General features: G+C 36.3%; 3 protein-coding genes and 1 long non-coding RNA gene across 5 annotated transcripts; 2 read left to right on the top strand and 2 right to left on the bottom strand.

The window, feature by feature from the left end:
* Nucleotides 1-3,420: 3,420 nt before the first annotated feature.
* Nucleotides 3,421-7,538, bottom strand: LOC18025843 (beta-galactosidase 13). Of its 2 annotated transcripts, XM_024160726.1 has the most exons (19): nt 7,457-7,538; nt 7,323-7,411; nt 7,161-7,256; nt 6,952-7,064; nt 6,774-6,840; nt 6,586-6,678; nt 6,368-6,511; nt 6,199-6,293; nt 6,008-6,113; nt 5,848-5,932; nt 5,624-5,742; nt 5,350-5,517; nt 5,067-5,242; nt 4,856-4,962; nt 4,649-4,758; nt 4,443-4,553; nt 4,274-4,378; nt 3,668-4,162; nt 3,421-3,576 (listed from the first exon to the last, which is right to left on the bottom strand). In XM_024160726.1, the coding sequence occupies exons 1-19, from the start codon at nt 7,536-7,538 to the stop codon at nt 3,442-3,444; spliced, it is 2,496 nt and encodes an 831-aa protein (XP_024016494.1). In that variant the 3' UTR covers nt 3,421-3,441. The 2 variants fall into 2 exon arrangements, with proteins under 2 accessions (XP_024016494.1, XP_006409401.1); XM_006409338.2 differs by having other exon boundaries at nt 7,323-7,538.
* A 4,541-nt stretch (nt 7,539-12,079) lies between these two features.
* LOC112089897 lies at nt 12,080-13,241 on the bottom strand. The gene is made up of 2 exons (XR_002901307.1): nt 12,702-13,241; nt 12,080-12,620 (listed from the first exon to the last, which is right to left on the bottom strand). It is a non-coding gene; the product is annotated as an uncharacterized LOC112089897 (long non-coding RNA).
* Nucleotides 13,242-13,717: 476 nt separating this feature from the next.
* LOC18025842 (rac-like GTP-binding protein ARAC3) lies at nt 13,718-15,965 on the top strand. The gene is made up of 7 exons (XM_006409336.2): nt 13,718-14,096; nt 14,797-14,884; nt 14,966-15,075; nt 15,191-15,254; nt 15,330-15,397; nt 15,482-15,547; nt 15,634-15,965. Exons 1-7 carry the CDS (start codon nt 13,998-14,000, stop codon nt 15,736-15,738), a joined length of 600 nt encoding a protein of 199 aa, XP_006409399.1. The 5' UTR covers nt 13,718-13,997; the 3' UTR covers nt 15,739-15,965.
* A 454-nt stretch (nt 15,966-16,419) lies between these two features.
* On the top strand, nt 16,420-17,822 carry LOC18025841 (ubiquitin-conjugating enzyme E2 29). The gene is made up of 4 exons (XM_006409335.2): nt 16,420-16,814; nt 16,922-17,049; nt 17,209-17,313; nt 17,456-17,822. The coding sequence occupies exons 1-4, from the start codon at nt 16,745-16,747 to the stop codon at nt 17,597-17,599; spliced, it is 447 nt and encodes a 148-aa protein (XP_006409398.1). The 5' UTR covers nt 16,420-16,744; the 3' UTR covers nt 17,600-17,822.
* Nucleotides 17,823-22,096: the final 4,274 nt, after the last annotated feature.

Genomic DNA, 22,096 nt, shown 5'->3' with positions numbered 1-22,096 from the left:
TCTAAACCAATATAATATGTCCAATGCTATATGATCTTATAAATTCAAGACAATTTTAGGTTTTCGAAAGATTATGTTGACTTAAAATATATCAAAACTATTTCTAATAGCTTGCACTTTGAAATCCAAATACTTTCCATATTTTTTTACAGATCATAATAGGTCACAGACTAAAGGAGATACACAAAAAGATTTCTCCTAATGGAGACAAAGAATGATGAAGACTTTATCAAAACTAAATTAGATTTTCTCTTGTCGGAAGCTAACCACTTTGTCCCACCCCACAGCCCTGGAGGAGGAGGGCTAGCCCTGTATTGGAAAAAGAGGTTAATCTCAATATATACTCAGCATGCACCAACTACATTGACACCATGGTCACTCTCAAAGATAAGAAGTTTGGTGTCACATTTGTCTATGGAGAACCGAATCAACAAAAAAGGAGAGCAATCTGGGATCAACTATCTAATATTACCGAGGGAAGAGACTTGCCATGGTCCTAACAGGCGATTTTAATGAGATAAGGGACAATTCCGAGAAAGTGGGAGGACCAACCCGAGCTGAAGGTTCCTTTGGAGACTTTAGAGCCTTCCTTTCCAAGTGTGACCTCTATGATATCAGATACTCAGGCAACCACTTATCATGGAGAGGGACCAGAAATACTCACCTCATTCATAGCCGACTTGATAGAGCTCTGTCGAATAGTCTTGAGGACAAAACCTTCCCTTCTAGACGCTGCCAATACCTCCAGTTTGAAGGCTCAGATCACAGACCAGTTATAACCTTCCTGGTACCAACCTCGCAGAAGAAAACAACACTATTCAGATATGATAGGCGAATGAGAAATAATCAGGAGATTAAAGATCTAGTTTCAAAGTTCTAGAATGAGAATCCAGATGAAGATGTGGGGCACCGTATAGCAAGATGCAGGAAAGCTATATCTCGCTGGAACAAGGAGCACCATCAAAACAGCCAGGAAACAATAAAGGAGGAAAAGAGTAAACTGGAACAAGCTATGTCATCCCTTGTACCTGATGAATCCCTCATTCAGGCAATCAACCTACGACTGAAAACTGCATACTTGGCTGAGGAGGAATATTGGAAACAGAGAAGTAGAGTTCTCTGGTTAACCCTGGGCGATAAAAATTCTGGTTATTTCCATTCCATAACCAGAGGACGAAGAGCAATCAACAAATTTCTAAAAATTGAAGACATGAATGGCAAACCTTTCTACGAAGAGGATGAGATTGTTGATGTCATAGCGGAATATTTCCAAAAAATTTTCATCAAGAAAACCTCGACATGTATGGAGACTGTCTACATGGCCCTTGATCCCTGCATCTCAGGGGAGGAAAACAAATCCCTTATTGCCAACCCTACGCAGGAAGAGATCAGGTCAGCATTGTTATCAATCCATCCTGATAAAGCCCCCGGTCCTGATGGTTCTTCAGCAAGCTTTTTTCAAACCAACTGGAGTACAGTGGGAACAAAGATACAGAAGAGATAAAAGAGATTCTTACCTCAGGGATAATACTGAGATCTCTGAACAGAACCCATGTTCTGCTCATTCTGAAGGTCCAAGCTCCAAAAACAGTGGCGGAGTACAAACCCATTGGTGTACTATAAAATCATTTCTAAGATCCTGATCAGAAGACTCCGGCCATTACTCTCCAAGATAATCTCTGAAAACCAATCGGCCTTTGTATCTGGAAGAGCAATTGCAGACAATGTGTTAATAACACATGAAACCCTCCATTTTTTCAAAGTGTCTAAAGCTACCAAACACTGTTCTATGGCCGTCAAAACGGATATGAGCAAAACCTATGATAGGCTATAATGGGAATTCGTAGCTACTGTTTTTTAAAGACTTGGTTTCCACTCTAAGTGGACCAACTGGATCTTACAATGTATATCTACGGTCTCCTATTCATTCCTAATAAACGGAGCAGCAAAAGACAATGTCTTACCTCAGCGAGGGATCAGACAAGGAGATCCTCTATCGCCCTATATCTTCATCCTTTGTAGTGAATTCCTGTCTGGTCTCTGCAAAAAAGCAATGTATAGTTATTTATTAAACATTGTAACTCTTAAAATTAAGATTAATTTACCAATCATTGTATCTTTTGAGTTGATGGTTATTTAGGTGAACCATTGCAACTATTGAGTAATTGTTATTTTACTAACATTGTAATTCTAGAGATTATGGTCATTTTATCAACCATTGCAACTCTTGAGTTTATAGGTATCTACTAAATATTACAACTTTTGAAATTAAGATTAGTTTACAAATTATTGCATATTTTGAGTTGATGGTTATTAAACCATTGCAACTGTTAAAAATTTAAAAATATATTTTTTCATATTGAAGCATTGCATCTTTTCAAAATAAAAAGACAATTACTTATTGAAGAGGCACAACTTTTCATTAAGAAGATACAAATTTCTAAAATAACTATTGAGTTTATGGTTATTTTATTAGACATTGCAGTTCTAGAGATTATGGTCATTTTACCAATCATTGCAACTCTTGAGTTTATAGTTATTTACTAAACATTACAACCATTACACCGCTTAAGTTAATGGTTATTAAACTATTACAGCTGATCAAAATTTAAGCAAGTTATTTTTCAATTTTGAAGCATTGGATCTTTTCAAAATAAAGACATGATTACTTATTGAAGATGCACAACTTTTCATTAAGAAGATACAACTATATAAAATATAACATAATTTTTGTTTTAATTTTCAATTAGAGATGGGTAAAAATTATATTTATCAAGTATACAATTCACCTGTTAAATACCATAAAGTTAAAGTATCTGCTATAATTACAAATTTTTCTAATACTATTGGCATAAGATCTACGATTCACTATTGTCAAACAAAGAAGGTTTTATTTATTCAATAAAATGATCAAATTTAGTTATACTGTATTGGTTTTCTCATTTTTGAAAATCATATCTATTAATTTTTTACAATTGTAGTTATTTTTTCAAAAAATTGAATATTAAAATTTAAGTATCATCACTTTTTATTATATTTATTATATGTATATTCATTTATATATATTCAAAAATATTAAGAGTTTAAAATACTTGATTTCTCCCACGATTTCGTGGGGGTTCGAGACCTAGTTTAACTAATAACAATCTAAAAAAAACTAATACCAATCTTGGAGATGCTCTTACCTAAAAACTAATACTGTACCAATCTTCTTTTTTTTTACTGTACCAATCTTCACTGCAATCTTTACCTAAATAATTCTACTTCCTTACCGACGGAGGTTGAAATTTTACTAAACATCACGCAAGACTTCAAGTCGTATGATAAAGGTTTTAATTTATAAATTCAAAAATTGGAACAACAACTTGATGCATAATTTTTTGTATCTACTAAACATAAAGTATAAAACCGTTCAACGAAGCAAAAATACAAGAAATATTCTTAGTTCTTCTTGTCACGACCACACTTAACTTGTACAGCAAGCGTCTTCACAACTTTGGGACATGAATCCTTTTTATCTTGCTGGAACATGCTCTTGTTCACCGGAATGACACATTCTGCTTTACCCAAACAATACTGATACAAAAAGGAAAACAGTTTTCATTACTTCATTTAATCGCAAATAATATTAGTTAAAACAATTAGGCAAGTTTTTTTTTTTTCGTACCTTCTCGATGACTTGCTTAGAGACAGGAGCATTACAAGAACCAAGGGTGAAGTTTCCACAAGATCCAGTAGGGTTTCCAAAGCTAGCGAATTCCACCGCAGAGATCTTCTTAGTACCAGAACATTTGAGATTAGCCGTGAGATGCACGTCATCACCGATGGCTTGGACTTGGTCATTCTTCTTTGTCCAGTGTCGGACACTAGGAGTGTATTCTTCCCCGATGTAAGTACATACAGTGTCTCTATTGACGATGACAAAGTCGATAAGCTCTGGCTTCACATTTGGTTCCTCCTCAAATATAACCAAAAGGTTTTTCTTGGGCTTCAAGAAAGACCTAGGGATGTGATACTCGATTTGTGTTGGCTTGCCTAAAGGCGATAAAAACGACATCCAGTATCTACCAACACCTTCTCCATTAACCCAAATCAACCCTTTTCCCATTCCATTCATCCTAATTGCTGTTGCGCTTTGGCTCTCTGGTGCATCGAAGTATGTCTGCAAAACATCTCAAAGATTGTTCATTAGAACACATGTCTTGTTCTCCGAGTTATTGCGAAACTATGATGATCATATTTTTATTTCTATGGGAAAGTTTAGTATTTCCACCTGGTACCATGTAAGTCCTGGTGCTTTTTTTGAGAATTTCTCCCATTTAACCTTCTTCAATCCTTTCTCAGCGTGGATACCGAGTCTTTCGCCTTCCATACCAACCTAAAGATTTGGAAAACCGGATCAGAACAGAACGACAGTGGAGAAGGTAAGATTCATGACAGACCTTGTTTCCCCATTTGCTTTTCTCAGTCAGATCAAGTGTTCCAGAGCTCAACCCTAAGATGGAAACACTACGTGGACCTGTGTATCTATGCTCCATATAAGATCCACTATCCTGTTGATACAAAACATTCATACATCTCATCATCAAAAATTGAATATTTTTGCTATTATAATGTTTTTTCTTAAGAACAAATATATGTTTCTTACTGGAAATCCTGTCAAAACGCCTAGCAAAGTGAGGTGGTTTTCTCCTTCTTTTAGAGAAACTGGCTTCAGGAAAACGAAACTCTTCTCTTCATGGCTACCATGTCCGTTCCCTGAAAAAATTCATTAATTATGCCAACTTCTTGTAAATGTTTCTCATAACTTCAAAAATGATTTAGACGATTGATATCGATTGTTTCTCGATCTTACCAATGTATTCTCCATTGAGCCATACATGCAACGCGTGTCCAAGACTTGCAATCCTCAAAGTAGGCTTAACTCCTTTCTTCTTAAGTTCATTGTCATCTATCTCGAAGCTATACATAGTAAAATAAGCAGAGAGAGTTTCTTATGTTTGTATTTTGATGTCTTCTTCTTAAGACTTTTTCATACATAAGAATAATTCCAATTGTAGCCTTACTTTGTTGTGTACCATCCGTAATCAGTCTCGTCTTTGGTCAAGCCATAGAGCTCAACGGGGACATAAGAGTCACCTTTAAGCTTACTAGGGACTGTCTCGGTGAACACCTTGAAATCAAACTGCTTATTTGCCTTTTTCGACTTCACAAAGTTCCTTGCAGTGTGATGAGAAACAATCTGAACCATATAGCAACAAAAAAAAACTTAAAAATGTAATTCAAGATTAATTTTCTTTCTTTCAGGATTAACTTTGATTTGCAACAAGATTATCGATTTATCATCACCTCCTTGGTGTTATAAACAACGGTTTTGCAGTCAGGGAGAATACTGATAGAGCGAGGTGGTATAACATATTCCTTGCCCTTGAATTTGATCTTTTCTGCAGATTCTGTGTTATTGTTAGCTAGAAACGCTGCACAAACTTTCGTTCCAGGCTGCTCATAGTATCGAATCTGCAATTACAAAAATACATCAAAAATCAAGAAACTTACCGTTTCCATGTATTCTGTAAGAAAGATTTAAATGCTTGGGTTTGTTGGTGCATATAGATGCAATTACCTCTGTTTCTTTGCCAGGCTTCTCAGTTCTAGATTGGCCCCAGAGAAGTGCCTTCTTGCACAAGTTAAGCGCGTTGTGAAGATGTTTTAGATGACCGTATTTAGGCTCTTTTTCCAATCCTATGTATAACAAAATGCAAATGAGAAACATACATATTGTTCCGCAATTAAATCTCTTACCAATTCATAAAGATCATATGTTATTTTTTTTTGTTTCAATTTTACCGAATTCATCAAGAGGTGCATCGTCATAGTAACGAGTGGTTACGTAATGTGCAGATGTTCTTCCAAAGTTTGTACCTCCATGATACTACAAGAAACAAACAATTTGACAACAAATCAATAATCTTTAAATATAAAAATTAGTTTTTGTTTGATTCTTTACCATGTAGTAGTTAACATGGCTTCCATTCTTGGAAAAGAACCGGGCAACGGAAAACGCGATATCTTCTGCCGATCTTTGCGTTGGGGGGTCGCCAAAAACGCGGAACCTACAATAAAATTACAAGAACCTCTTACCTCATTGTCTTTTGATTCTATAAGAAACTAGTAAATGAGTTAAAGTGAAGAACTCACTGAGTAGTCCAGTTCTCTGTCCATAAAGATGGCTTGTGGTCTTTGTTTGGACCAGGGAACGTATCACCGCAATGTCTTCCGTTACAAGCATTTATCTGTTAGAAAATTAAAAGTTCTTGGTATAACCTTTTATGATTATTATCAGTATTGTGTTATAAATATGACTTACCATTGGATCAGGAGCATCATTTTGCTTACACATAACCCATGGGATCCCCAAATTCATAGAATGTACCAATTTAGCTGCCCACTTAATGTAGTTTAATCCGTCTTCTTTATATGCACGTTGAACCGCACTATACTCATTCTCTATCTGCATCCAATTTTAATCTTTCAAAACTAAAACTAGTTTAAGATTCATAATTTTTGTTTGATAATCAATGTTACCTGTCCTAATATAATGGGGCCTCCTTGTGAAGCAAAAAGCTTCTCCTCCTTCATCTTGTCAAGTATCACTCGAACATACCTCTCTGTATGTTCCTGCAACCAATAGTTTTGTCCAACTTTTTTTTAATTTGTTCCATTATATATACTTATTAATAATTATCATACAAACAAACGTATAACTAATATACCTTGAATGGTTCATTGTCGGTACGGAAGAAGATCCCTGGAACTTCTCTAAGCCAGTAAGGAAGTCCTCTGATGTTTCATCATAACCATAACCATGAAAACATGTCTCATAAGAACTCAAAATATTAAAACCATTAAATTTTGGATAGAATCAAATAACATAACATCATATAAACATACCCATGAGTCCATTCAGCCTGAATAAAAGGTCCAAGCCTTAATGTTACATACATACCGTTCTTCTCAATCAATTTTATGAACTTCACCAAATCGGCTCTACCGGAAAAATTGAACTGTCCCAACAAAAGAACAAGCAAAAACCAAAATCCTCAAAACAATGATGAAGCCTTTCTCCTTTATTTTTTTCCAAAATGATGTCTATAATTTACCTTCCCTTGTTCATATTCATGAATATTCCAAAAAACATATGTCTGAATCGTGTTCAAACCGCCTTGTTTTGCTCTTTTGATAATGTTTGGCCACATCTAAACACAACATTCTCGATAGTTAAGTACAAAAACAAAATTATAAAATTTAGCGAAATGATTTACCTCAGGAGTGCTACGAGGGTAATGTATGGAGCCAGAGTAAATGAGTTCTCTTTTTCCATTGATGATCAAAGACGTTCCATCATAAGTTACTTCTTTCTTCTTGTTCTTCGAGGTAGTCTTCTCCTCGTTGGCACTCGATAGAGCTCCAGAGAAGGAGAGGAGAATCACAAGAATGGCTAGTAAAAGCCATGAATGATTAGAAGAATGTATTCTCATTTGACTATCTTTCTTCTTTCTTTTTTTTTTTTCTTTTCTGATAGATTTATTTTTTAAAATATCAAAACTAGAACCCAACCAAAGGGATCTCTTCCTTCTCAGAGGAATAAAAACAAGGAGAGCTCAAATAATAGACTCTGAAAAAAGACAATGAAATAAGAGAATGTTTCGCAAAGAACATAAGGTTTGAGAGAAATTCACGCGTTTCAATTTGAGAATCCACCGTTTGTTGTAAATAACACTCTGAATAACTCTCCTTTTTATTTCCTTATTTTCTCCTTTCAATTTTTTTTTTGTTTCTTTGTTTCGTTGAATTTTCTAAATTTAAAGTTTTTGTTTGAAGAGCCTAATTTGGCGGGTAAACACACATCGACTTCTCTCAATCAAAGGCTAACACCATCAGATTAACAAAGGAAAAAATGTGAGCCAATGCCTATGCTGAGAAATGAATATATAACTTGGTTTATGCGACACCATTGATATTTCGATGATTGTTGTGTTCATTATAAATTACTAGGACGCAAGACCGGCTCAACATTTCCATGAGTCTTAGGACAAACTTTGTTTTTGGCCTTATAATTTGAAATTTCTGAATTTTTTGTTAAATGAAAATTTTAAAAGTTTTTTATATTAAGTTTTTTTGTAAATTTTATTATGAAAAACATATGTATAAATTTTTTATGGATCTTTTTAGTTTTATTTTTAATTTTTTTATCTATTTTCTGTATTTTCAAACATATTTAAAAATATGGGTGTTTCAATTATTGACCCCAGGTCGTCACACCCTCTATTCCCCCTCATAAGCTGCCCCTGCGAGGATAGTGGCCTGTGACTTATGCGCATTGAATTTACCTCTCTTGCTGAAAATGCTTAAGCTTATGTAATCTTTTTGCTTTCTTAAGCATCAGAGATTTCATCTGCCTCACTAAAACTTATCTGTATACATATAACGTGTACCTTGTTTACTTCTCTTGCATGAACAATTTGTTAAATAACGGTTACTGAAAAAAGTAAAAAACCTGTCAAACAAAAGCCTGCGCGTGTATGCATATTTGTAATTAAAAACAAGAACAAAAATAGAGAGATGATGGATATTGAAAAAAATACATATGTCTTTTTTAGAAATATATTGATAAATTATTTAAATAGTAAGGTAGGATGTTGAATTTTATTAAACAAAATTTTTACAAAGTTTAAAAATTTAATGTGTGAAATCTTTGCCGGTTTTGTTGTAATGTTTGGCTTCAAATTTTAATATAGTCTTTAGATGGTAAAAAATGAGTGTATGTTGAATTATTATATAGAAAAAAAAATGATGTAAAATGTTAAAAAAAGAAAAAGAAAGTGTTGATTTGAGAAATCATTACACATAGTCTAATTGTATGTCTTATTTTAAATAATGAAATGAGATTGTTTAGTTTTTTTTTTTGTCGACCAACATTTCATTTAAAGCCCAAAGGTCTAGAACATACAAAGTACATCATTAGAGCCCAGTAACAAAACGAGCCCAAAGTACACGTGAAATCAATACGTGGACATACGCGCGTTAAGTTATAAAGCTATTAAAAAAAACACGTGTCTGCATCGGGTTTGTCTGCAATACGATGCTGTTTCCGCCTCCACTCTTCACCGCCGGCTGCTTCAACGCCGTTAAACATTAAGCTTCACCACCAGCGATTTCAGCTTCTACAGCAAGAGATTCTGTACCTTGATGTCAACCTTTTGCCGATCTTCACTTTTTGGATAAGAGTCGTCAGAAAAGAGAATCCGCAATAAAATTTATGAACACTTCAAAAACTTCTTCCAGATCTCAACCTCCGAGGAAGCTCCGCCGTTGCCAGACCCAATTTATTGGTCTGAGCAGTGTCCATCGTTGCTTCGAGTGACAAGCAAGAGGGTTCAGCGAAAAATTACTCCAAGAGAGAAAAAAAACCTGAAACAGATTAAGAAGAAAAACGGATAATCCGACGATAAGATAAAACAGCCAAAAAAAAGAGAGATCAGAAAAGGTAAATTTGGACTTAGCCGGAAGACAAAATCCGATCTATGTCCGAAGTTTATTATCCGATGAAAACGAAAAAGAAAACCGATCAAATGATCGGAATTTACATCAAAATTTGAGAGAAAAAGTGCTCTCTCTCTCGAATTAATTGCTCATATGTCATAAATTAGAAAAGGCAAGTCTTGCGTGCCATAAGCGAGTCTCTCTGCCATAAAGCATATAAAATACCGATTTTGTCCTTAATGAAATTTGTTGTGGCATTTTGAATTATGTAGAAAAATATTTATTTAATTAATTTTTAATATTAATAAATTAAAACAAAATTAATTTTCAAAAAACAATTATTTTTTCTTCCTCATCCTCATCGTCGAGATCTATCGAAAATCACCAAAATCTGATTTTCACCATCAAACCTTCTTCGCCTCTTTCTCCTTCTTCTCCTCCTTATTCTCTGCAATTAATTTCTTGTTCTTGTTTCCCCGCACCTCCATCATTATTGGAACTTCAAAACTAAATGAGATTTTTATTTGGGGATTTCACAATTAGGGATTGGATTTGCTAAAATTACTTGTTTTGGTATGCAAATTGGATTGATAACCCAATTTTATATGAGGACTAGGTTTTTGCATTAGTAATTTGCCGAGTATAATTGTTAAATTATAGTGATTTTCAGGTTGATTATAATTGAAACCCGAGTTCATTGCAGAAAAAGACAACTGGTACAAATAGAACAACTGTGAGATAGAAGACAACTGGTACAAATGGAACAACTATGAAATAGATGATAACTGGTACAAATGGGACAACTAGTACAAATTGTACAAATGATATAACTATATTCCTTACAATATACAAGAATGATTTGTCTTACAGCTGAATACATTGTCGAAGTAGCATGAATAATATAAAATTATCATTTTCCTAATACATATTATTGGTTTCACATCAAACATCCTTTATGATACAAGAAAGACTTTGATAATGTTAACACTCTTTTAATGGAAAAGACAAAAATATATGATTTTGCATCATTTGTGTTATGAAAACTTTGTAAATGAACAGCAATAGTCGAAAATCATATGGAGAACTACAAGATAATAATTTGTATTAAGGGACAACTGGAAAAATGCTAAAATCGATAAAGAACAACAACAAGAATTTTGGACAACAGGACAATTTGGTACAACTATGTACAAAATTGACGGCGCATTTGACGGCGCACATGTCTATTTTTGTCGACGCACATGTGCTCTAGCTTCGTGGATGCGAATAAGCAATGGACAACTGGACAAGTATGGACAACTATATGCAACTCCTTAATTTAATAAAAATTATAATTAAATTAAATTAAACATATAAAGAAAATATCTACTTAAGAAATGCAAACACGTCTTAAACTATAAGGAACACTATTAATAACATGGATAAAATGAAATTATCATTTTTCTAATACATAGTACTGGTTTCACATCAAACACCATTTATGATATAAGGAAGATTTTCATAATGTTAACACTCTTTTGATGGAAAATATGTAAATATATGATTTTGCATAATTTGTGTTATGAAAACTTTGTAAATGAACTGCAATAGTCGAAAATCATGTGGACAACTACAAGATAATAATTTGTATTAAGGGACAATTGGAAAAATGCTAAAATCGAAAAAGGACAACTATGAAGAATTTTGGACAACTGGACAATTTGGCACAACTATGTACAAAATTGACAACGCATTTGACGGCGCACGTGTGCTCTAGCTTATAGAGGCTTCTTTCTTCTGGGAATTGGCAGTTGCTTGTGGATGCGAATAAGCAATGGACAACTGGACAAGTATGGACAACTATATGCAACTCCTTAGTTTAATAAAAATAGTAATATATTAAATTAAACATGTAAAGAAAATATCTATTTAAGAAATGCAAACGCCTTCAACTATAAGGAATAATATTAATATCATAGATAAAATAAAATTATCATTTTTTAATACATATTATTGGTTTCACATCAAACATCCCTTGTGATATAAGGAAAACTTTTATAATGTTAACACTCTTTTGATGGAAAAGATGTAAATATATGTTTTTTTTTATAATTTGTGTTATGAAAACCTTATAAATGAACTGCAATAGTCAAAAATCATGTGGACAACTACAAAATAATAATTTATATCAAGGGACAACTCGAAAAATGTTATAATCGCCAAAGGACAACAATGAAAATTTTTGGACAACAATGAAAATTTTTGGACAACTGGACAAGTATGGAAAACTATGTACAAAACTGACGGCGCAAATGTTACTTTGACTGCGCACATGTTATTTTTTGTCTACATACGTCTTTTTTTTAATTAATGATAATTATAATTTTAAATTATATAGTTATACCACTTGTACTAAACTATACTTAGTTTTAGTTGTACATAGTTGTACTTAGTTGTCCACAATTGTATTTAATTGTAATATAATTGTATTTAATTGTCCATAGTTATACTTAATTGTCCATCTTTGCTTTTGAATTAAAAGATAAATAAAATAGAATATAACAAAAAATGAAAAAACGATAGCTGATTTCTTTTTTTTCTTCCTGTTTTGTGAAGTATACATAATAGATAAAACAAAACATCCAAGATAACATCTCACCAAAGAACTTACAAACTCTGGTAATCTACCTTACTTAAATTCTTTGTAGTAATCCTCAAACTTGGCGTCCTTCAAAAATGGCAGCAAAAGGAACCACACTTGTTCTCTTCTTGATGCCTTCAAAAGCCTCTCTGTATCTTTTATGTAATCTCATGTCTTCATTCCAAGCCCCAAACAAATGTTGTGCAATCAAACCGAGAGAAGCTGATGCAACTACTGTGTTTCCAATCCAGGGTATATGTGCCAAACACCAAACGATTTATCCAACCATCTAGAGAAAGAGAGTACTCACAATGGTGTTCATAGCTAAAGGAAGAGAGATGCCAGAAAATAGAACACAAAATGCTCATTGAACTATGATTTTATCTCCTATATCCTTGAGACCAGCTAAACCACTATGTACCGTTGCAAATATGAGGATAAGCATTAACATAGCAACCTGCGAAAAGAGTGGGTTGTACAGTCAAATAATTCCCTCAAGGAAACTGAAATTGGTTCAGTTACTGTAATTTATGCATACCTCCGGTGTATCGGAGATGCTAGAGACGGTGTCGATGCATTTTCCAAAACTGGTGGAATGATCGATCCAAACTATGTTGAGGATGAAGAGAACGACTCCAAGGACAATCGGAAATAAAGCCAAGAAGCAAGCTTCTGTTTGCCTAATCCAAGTGCAGCAGAATCCTCACCGATCAGTAGAACGAGATCCTCGGCGTTTGGAGAGACGGGGTCTTCCCGAAGAGTCCTACGGATCAGAATTTTTTGATCGATCAATCCAAATACGGAGCTTGTTGGAGGAATCAACAAAGTCTGCAATCCTGTCGGTTCTTTGAGTCCTTGCGCCGAGATGATATTGAGCTTAAGAACGTGAGATTCCTCCTTGTCACTCTTCCCAGCCTCCATTGCTTGCATCTCTATTTGATTTCACCGAGGTGAATTAATCAGCTGATTTCCTGGTAATAGTGAACTAAAAAAGAGAGAGAGGAGAATCTGGAGTGGGAGAAGAGAAAAGAGTGAGTGAGGTTGAGAAGAGAAATTGTGAGAAGAAAAGACAGAGAAAGGAGATTATCCAAGTGGTGGAGAAGAAGAAAAGGTTAAAGAAAGAGAAGATAGTGGTTGATTAAAAAAAGTTACGTGAATTTATTGTTTAATTATTTAAGAATAAATGTAAGTTGGGTCGGGTTATTGGGTTTGAGTGGAATGAGTGAGTAAAATTATGGTTGGATTGGTAATATTATAGATGTATGAGGATAATCAATGTGTTTTTGAATTTAAAAAAAAAATCAAAATTAAATTATTTATTAGAGTTATGACATTTTAGCCTACTTTTTTCTATTTTATGGCATTGGAGCTTCGGACTCCTCTCTCTCTCAAAGATATCGATGAGAGAAAAGAGAGAGGAAAAAAACTTTCTTACGTGACTCTTGATGAGATTGTTTTACTAATAGTAGGTTTGTTGTCTTCCTCCTTCGGATGCTTTGTATGTGGGTTTATCTCTGATCTTTTTTTTTTGTATGTGGGTTTATCTCTGATCTTTTTTTTTTTGTATGTGGGTTTATCTCTGATCTAAATACAATGAATTGGCCTACCAAAAAAAAAACCAAGAAAAAAGGGAATGTAAAAGAAGTAGACCAAAAAAAATTTCAAATGCGATGCATGTGAGATAGTTGAAAGAACTGAGAAAAGTCTGCCAGAGACTTTCGGTCTCAGCAGCTATTATTTTGTCTCCTAGCTGCCTAAAGAACCACTCTTTCTCTCTCTTTACCAAATCCTCTGCTCAAATCAAAATTAGGGTTTTGAAGTTGACGGCGAGAAGATGAGTGCTTCAAGGTTTATAAAATGTGTCACCGTCGGTGACGGCGCCGTCGGCAAGACTTGTCTTCTCATCTCCTACACCAGCAACACTTTCCCTACTGTGAGTTCACTCATTTTCTTTCTCGATTTCGAACTAATTGTAAAAAAGTTTCCAATTTTCTATTTGAATCCGATGAAATTTGCTTTATACAGTTGGGTTTCTCAAAGGATTGTTCTTTTTGTTCATCTGGTTGGTTTTGGCCTTTTGGGTAGTTTCAAAACTGTGTTATAACGATCATCACAAGCTTTGGAGGATATTAGTTCAAGGATCTTTGGCTCAAAGATGTAACCTTTACTGATCTATAAGATTGAGATTATGACTATCCATTGATGTGGATTCTACCCAGTAATCCTTAAACTTTGGCAAGGATCACTAGAAGCTTAAGAGGGATCTTTTGTCTCAGTGATGTTACTTTACTGTTATTTGGGATTTTGAGATTGTCTGCTACATAACACAGTTATAACTGTGTTATAACGATCATCACAAGCTTTAGAGGATATTAGTTCAAAGACCTTTGGCTCAGTGATGTTACCTTTACTGATCTATATGATTGAGATTAAGACAATCCATTGATGTAGATTCGAACCAGTAATCCGTAAACTCTGCTAGGATCACTAGAAACTTAAGAGGGATCTTTGTCTCAGTGATGTTACTTTACTATTATTTATGATTTGAGATTGCCTGCTTCATAACATCCCAATTGTTTATTTTGGGATGTTTTTAATCTCTTCATGACAATCCATTGATGTTGTCTTGACAGGATTATGTGCCAACGGTGTTTGATAATTTCAGCGCCAATGTTATTGTCGATGGGAACACCATCAACTTAGGATTGTGGGACACTGCAGGCAAGTGAGCTTTGATCTTGTTTCTTTCTTTTTCTTGTTGTGTCTCTTCTTCTTTAACTTTCTGGCTTTGATGAAACGCAGGACAAGAGGACTATAATAGACTAAGACCGTTGAGCTATCGCGGTGCTGATGTGTTCTTGCTTGCGTTCTCTCTCGTCAGCAAAGCTAGCTACGAAAATGTTTCTAAAAAGGTTAATATCATCAATTTTTGGTCCTCCTGTGGAAATTTTTTCGAGTATCTCAATTCTCCAATGTAGCTTAGTGAGTATTGTGATTCTGATACAATCCATTTGGTGTTTTGTCCAGTGGGTTCCTGAACTGAGACATTATGCTCCCGGTGTTCCCATCATCCTTGTTGGAACAAAGCTCGGTTGGTTCTTCTTTCATTTCATCTATTCTCCATCAAAAACGCAAGAATTCTTCTGATTAATGGATTCTCTTTCAGATCTACGAGATGATAAACAGTACTTTCTTGAGCACCCTGGAGCTGCTGTGCCTATATCTACTTCCCAGGTACCTTTCTTCAACTTCTTCTCGCGGACCGTTTTCTTGAGTAAGTTTCTTCTTCTTATGTTTTCTTTCGTTATCCGTCCCAAGGGTGAAGAGCTAAAGAAGCTTGTTGGGGCTTCTGCTTATATAGAATGCAGTGCAAAGACACAACAGGTACCTTAAATTCATTATCTTGAGTTTCACCACACTTAAAACCGCAAACAAAACCTCGCTGACAAAGACCTCCTTCGATCTTGCAGAATGTAAAAGCTGTCTTTGATGCGGCTATCAAAGTAGTTCTCCAGCCACCCAAAAACAAGAAGAGGAAGAAGAGAAAAACTCAGAAAGGCTGTTCTATATTGTGATTCTAGAGAAGAAGATTCTAGAGAAGGATAGTTTACTAATCCTTGTTGCCGAGTGCGCAGACACATTTCTCTCATTTCCATATAACAGGAAGCTGTTGCTTGTACTTTGTAGTCTTTAAAACTGACATATCAGAAGAACTCATTGGTCAAGTGTTGAAACTTTTGGGTTGTATTCTTGTTTGCGCTCCGAATCTGTATATATATATATGAATCCTACGTTTGCTTTCGATTCTATTAGAGATTATTCTCCAAAGTCTATATGCAGGTTCAAGAGATGGTCGCAAGAAGAGATAAAGAGCCTTCTCTTTCTTGATTGTGATTTGAATGTTGGTAAGTTTGATTTGATCATAGCCGTAAACTTATTATGCTCATCACATCACCTTTCTGGTCCAATGAACATGGACAAGAAGACAGGAACAAAGGATATAGTAAAAACTATTCTTTATGTTAAAAATTCTGATTCTCAGATCCTTTCTGGAGAACAAGTACTTTTACAAGTCCCATTAAAGACCGTTCAATAGATACAGTATAGTGCATCAAGCATGTAAGACCATCCGGCTTCAAGGTAAGTCTCTCTTTCAGAATCAAAACACAGATTAATGGTTCTTTCTCCATTACCTTTATGGGCAAAGCGGGCGGCTCGAAAAGAGACTTTTGCAATGACACCTATATTGCTTAAACAATTGTAAAATTAAAATCTGAGTCCAACCATTCCTGTTTGCAAGAGAATCACCAATCTCTGCTTACGGTTCACGCTTTAAAAACAGGCCTCTTCTTTTTTTTCCTAGAGTGTTTTACTTTTACGTTTTATTATAAATAAGGATTAGGTTTCGTTTGTGAGACCTATCCAACCAAGAAGAGAGAGCTTTGGAGGGTGAAGAGAAGTTATTGTCTTTTGGGAGTTTTTACTCTGTTTCTGATTACTAATATCTTAATAAAGATTTTGGTTTTTCCCCTCAGCTTCTCTCTAGTGCTAGATTCCTTTGAATCAACACTCTGCAGCACGATGGCAACAAGACGGATATTGAAAGAACTAAAAGAGTTGCAGAGAGACCCTCCTGTATCATGCAGTGCAGGTAAAGAGAAACTTTTGATTGTATTTATCTGATGCAAAGACACAATAAGCCAAGCATCAAAGTCATATTACTACATTTTCCTTCAAAAGATTTGATATTTTTCTCAGGTCCAACAGGAGAAGATATGTTTCACTGGCAAGCTACGATAATGGGTCCAAACGAAAGTCCATACTCGGGTGGTGTTTTCCTTGTCAATATCCATTTCCCTCAGGATTATCCTTTCAAACCTCCCAAGGTAAATAACTTCCACATCACAAAACTTTATAGCCTCTTCCTAATATAAGATCAATCGACCAGAGGGCTCATCATGATTGGGTTGTTTCTGATCTGGTCCAAGATAAAGTTTTGATCTTTCTTGTTCCTTTTGTTGTTTGTGTTTGGTTAATGTTTTCAGGTTGTATTCAGAACCAAAGTGTTTCACCCAAACATCAACAGCAATGGAAACATCTGTTTGGATATCCTGAAAGACCAATGGAGCCCTGCCCTTACTATCTCTAAGGTTTGAAACCACTAAAAAAGTCATCTCTGTTTTTCAAGATTTTCAATAACTCAAATCCGTTTTGGTAATATACAGTGAAGCTCAAGGCTTTTGGCTCCGTTACATAGATAGCACAAATTACTAAACATTTTTGGTGTTGCAGGTGCTTCTCTCTGTGTGCTCTCTTCTCACAGATCCAAACCCTGACGATCCTCTCGTTCCGGAGATAGCTCACATATACAAAACCGACAAGGCGAAATACGAAGCCATGGCTCGAAGCTGGACCCAGAAGTATGCCTTGTTCTAAAACTCACAACTCCAGAGTTGTAACCCTTCTTCATTCTTTGCAAAATGCTTACAACTTCTCTTTTTCTTCTTCTTTTGGTTTGGTCTTATTTTGTTGTAATAAAACAAAAGAAAAGAGTGGAACGTCATATATTGGTAATCTCTGTTTTTCCTTGTTAAATTGAGAAACTTGTTTTGTATTATGTTGATTAGTGTCATTACTATATTTGATATTGATTCTGATTCTTGCCTAGATCTTTTGTATCAATTTATTGGCATTCATGCTGATTTTTGATTCTTTGCTTCTTGGTGGTTGATCAATCTCATTCTTTGTAATAACTACTTCTCAATTCAAACCCACCAAATTATTCGATAGGTACATATGATTATGATTATTTTCTAACCGAAATAATTCACCAAAGCATCTATGTGTTGCAATATTTATGAAAAGTTATGGCTGTATTACATGTTCAAATATTATTATATACTTTTAAAAATAATATTTCAACAATTTTAGATAAATTACCTTTCTATTAACGGGAAGATTTGTTTCTTTTTTGTTATAGAAGTAACTAGAAGATTGTAAACTAAAACTCTAAAAGTAAGCTAATCTGTGGTATTGACATAAAAATTATGTAGTGGGTCAAGTAGTAGGTGTGTCCAGCATAAATTGATTTATGGCTTCAAAACATAACTAATTCACATCAACATTGTAATAGCCACAGATTTACATCAACATTGTAATACCCACAGATCACATCAACATTGTTATAGACTTATAGCCACATATATTCGCATGTTATAGATAGCTATAAAAGAAATTAACACCATAAACTATGTTTTCTTAAACTTACCATATGCTATATTTGAGTACGCAATTAATGCTATATACCTCGAGACAGTGTATTCTTTATGCTCTTCTATGATTAATAGGTTATGTTGTATGTGGGCTGAGCACAGCCCCTATTTGGTAAATTTCGATGAAGCCCATTGGGAGGTTGGTAAAAGCCCAACATATCGAAAGTGGATAAGGGTCCAGTCGCCAGGCTAAAACGGGGTCGTTTAAGAGATGAACTCCGCAAGTTGAAGGAGCAGCTCGCCATGTCGATGCGGATGAAACATCTCGCCACGTCGATGCAGATGAAACAGCTCGCCAGCACGATACTCCGATAGATGGTCGGTCAGGTCTATCTACCCGGCCGCCCAAGTGATGAGTGGAGATTTTGGCTTATTCTAACCTGTGTTTACTAATTGTTTTAGGAGTTTTTGGAGTCTTTTCAGGAAGTTTCGGGTGACTTAGAGGCCTTATCAGAGGATTGGAGTGTTTAGAAGGCATTGGAGCAAAAGGAGATGAATCTGAGCAATAAGGAGCTATTTCATACGCTTTTGGAGAAATCATCCGCGGAGCACCTGCTCCCGGTTTGGACCCTTCGTGGAGCACCTGCTCCAACCTCTGGAGAAAAATAAGGAAACAATTTTACCTAATCCTAAGTTGCGTGAGATGGAATAAAAAGCCAAGAGCCGCCTGTGTTTTATCCTAACCCTAAACCCTACAGACTTTTTACGCTTTCTTTTTACAATTTTCTGAACCAGAGAGTTTTTACTTGTAAGCTTTTGGGAGAAGAAATCTGCTACACTTTGAGAAGAATTCTGAACCCTATTATCTCTTCTGCGATTTTAATTCATGAATTCCTTTCCATATGTTGCTGTGTTTCTTTCCTCCATGTCTGAGTAGATCTCTTAGCTAGATTAAGATTTTCAAAGGATTTCATGAGTTAGAGATTTGGATGCAAATAAGGTTTAAAATCGATTGTCTTCACCTTTGTTAGACTTAACGCTTAGGTTGAATTGGCCATTCAATTTATGTTCATAGGTTAATCTATTCATCAAAAGTGTAATAGGTTGCTAGAATAAACACTGGTGAGCGATTTGTCCTTAGCCAACGACAGTTGAAGTTAAGGCAAATCGTGAACAGATCAAACCTGCTTGTTAATGCTTGTCTGCAATTTTCTAAGTTCAAACGACAGTTTAGAATTTAGGTTATTAGATAAAGTTATCGAGATCACGACAGTGGATCGATAAGCTTTTATGTTTGAGTTCGAGACCTGCATTTAAGTTGTGCCCTGAATAGTCATTCGATTCTCATCTCTGAAACTCCTGCGAATTACCTTGATCTAGTGCTTGTTTTAAATTTGAATTGAAATCGTTTTTAGCTTGTTTTTACTTGTCGTTAACGTTACAAACAAACCATCTTTCGTCTTAGCTTTAATTCAATCCTCGAAAAGTCATAGAGTAACACTGGTCCTCTGAATTTCGAATCCTTTATATTACAACTACATCACTGTTCTATTGCAGTAGAAACTAGGAGTACATCCAGTGTGAATAACCAAGCTACTCTGACCGAGATGTAACCTGATTTGAACACTATAAATAGCCCTGTAACCACATTTATTACGGGATCCGTAATCTGAAATAAACACTAAAATACTCGATACTTGTGATCACTAACTCTTACCTCGCTTAGTAGATCTCGCTTAAAAGACCTCGACGAGATCACATCGACCTCACCTCTATCTAACAAGAATCTCCGAGCTTTACCTAGTTATATTTACCGAATTAACCTTGTGTGCGGATAATAAACAATAATTGGCGCCCACCGTGGGGCTAAGAGATTTCTTTCTACGCAAAGAGGGGCTCGATAATGTCAGGAATTCAAACCAACGAAACGATCAGTCTGCCCACATCGACTACTGCCGAGGAGGGACTTAACGTGTCACCAGTTAACAATCCAGAAACCTCGAATAGGCGATCACCGACGATGAATCCCGTAGAAAACGCGACCTTACACCCAGAGGCACAAGATGTAAACCGAAGCACACCAGCCCCTGCCGACGTCACAGCATTATTCGCAACAATGATGGCTCGAATGGAAGAGTTGAATCATCAGACAAGTGCTCGCCTGAACGAGCTAGCTGCAGCACAACTCTCTTGTCAGGACCAGGTCAATGTATTGCACTCGTCAGAGACCCAAGCACCGGAGAGACGAGCGCAAGAAATTCAGCGTGTACAGCGCGCCTTATTCGGAGACTCTCCCGCACCACCGACAACAGAAAATCACCCAACCTCGAATTGTGACGAGGTGAATATCGGAGCTCCCGAACACGAAACGCGTCGACTTCAAATTAGAAACCCACAGCAAGATGAAGAAATGAACGAAATGAGGGCCAAATTGCGAGCTATGACCTCGCTAGTACATCAAGTTACCAGCTCGGTGCCTGAGATCGTTCGCGTGCTGAAAGAAAGCCAAAACACCCCGTTTACGACCCCAATCACCGATTTCCCGATAAGGACTCAAGTGAAGTTTAATCTCTCGACGTATACGGCAACTCAGATCCAAGCCAATTTATGACTGCGTTCAACATTCAAATGGGTCGAGCACGATTCACCCCGAAGAGAAAGATGCTGGTTGCAGCCAGCTGTTTGTCGAAAATCTCATTGGTGCGGCTCTCGTTTGGTTCTCTAAGTTAAAAGCGAACTCGGTTGACAGCTACCAAGCGTTGTCAACCGCCTTCCTCAAGAGATACATGATGTACGCCCAAGGCGCAATCTCCAGCGCCGATCTTTTCCAAATCAAACAGGGCGAAAAAGAATCCTTTCGATCTTTCATCGGAAGGTTCAATGCGATAGTTTCTCGTATCACCGTGACCGATGAGGCGTCACTCTCGGCTCTTCAAAACGCCCTGCGAATTGATACGAAGTTTCGGGACAGCCTCAAATTCAGTAAATCCCGAACTCTCGAAGACGCGCTTCACCGCGCCACCTTATACATCGAGGACGAGGAAGAGAAAGAGATTGCCTCGCCAGCAAAAACGACGCCAAGGCAGCAGCCTCACAAAGAAATCCTCAAACAAGATTATCAAGAACCTCGACAATAACTATCGAGGTGACAGCCACCAAGGAGCGACATACAACATCAGCACTCAACAACAACGCCAGTATCAAAACCAATCAAACACCTGGCAACGGGGAGACCGCGGGGAGACATGACCTTTCTGCGACTATCACAACAAGTACGGTCATCCGACTGCGATGTGTCGCGAGCTACAAGCTTATTTGCCTTAGCAAACCAGCCCCAAAACACCACGCCGCGCAACAACGAAGCTCAACCGACGGTTCCTACCGAGCAGCTCCCACCTCTTCCCCTAGCGAGCGAGCAACCCAACAACGACCTCGCAAAGAGAGATCGGGGTAACCAACCTCGAGGAGACACTCCTCCGGCATCTCTAAAAAAGGTGTTCATGATTATGGGAGGCTTATCGACATGCAACGACTCTGTTAGGTCAATAAAAAAGTACGGCCGCCAAATCATGCTTGCACAAAAATGGCGAGTAAAAAACCCCAAAATTGCTGAAAGCGATGCGATCATATTCTCCGAAGCCGACACGGAAGGAGTCGACATGCTGCATAACGACCCGCTTGTGATCGAGCTCCGGGTGGCAGATTGCGAGGTGTCGTGGAT

The sequence above is a fragment of the Eutrema salsugineum genome, unplaced genomic scaffold (assembly GCF_000478725.1).
Source record: "Eutrema salsugineum unplaced genomic scaffold, Eutsalg1_0 scaffold_11, whole genome shotgun sequence".
NCBI lineage: Eukaryota > Viridiplantae > Streptophyta > Magnoliopsida > Brassicales > Brassicaceae > Eutrema > Eutrema salsugineum.
Note: the sequence above shows the minus strand (reverse complement) of the source record. Positions and strands in the feature narration are given on the sequence as shown.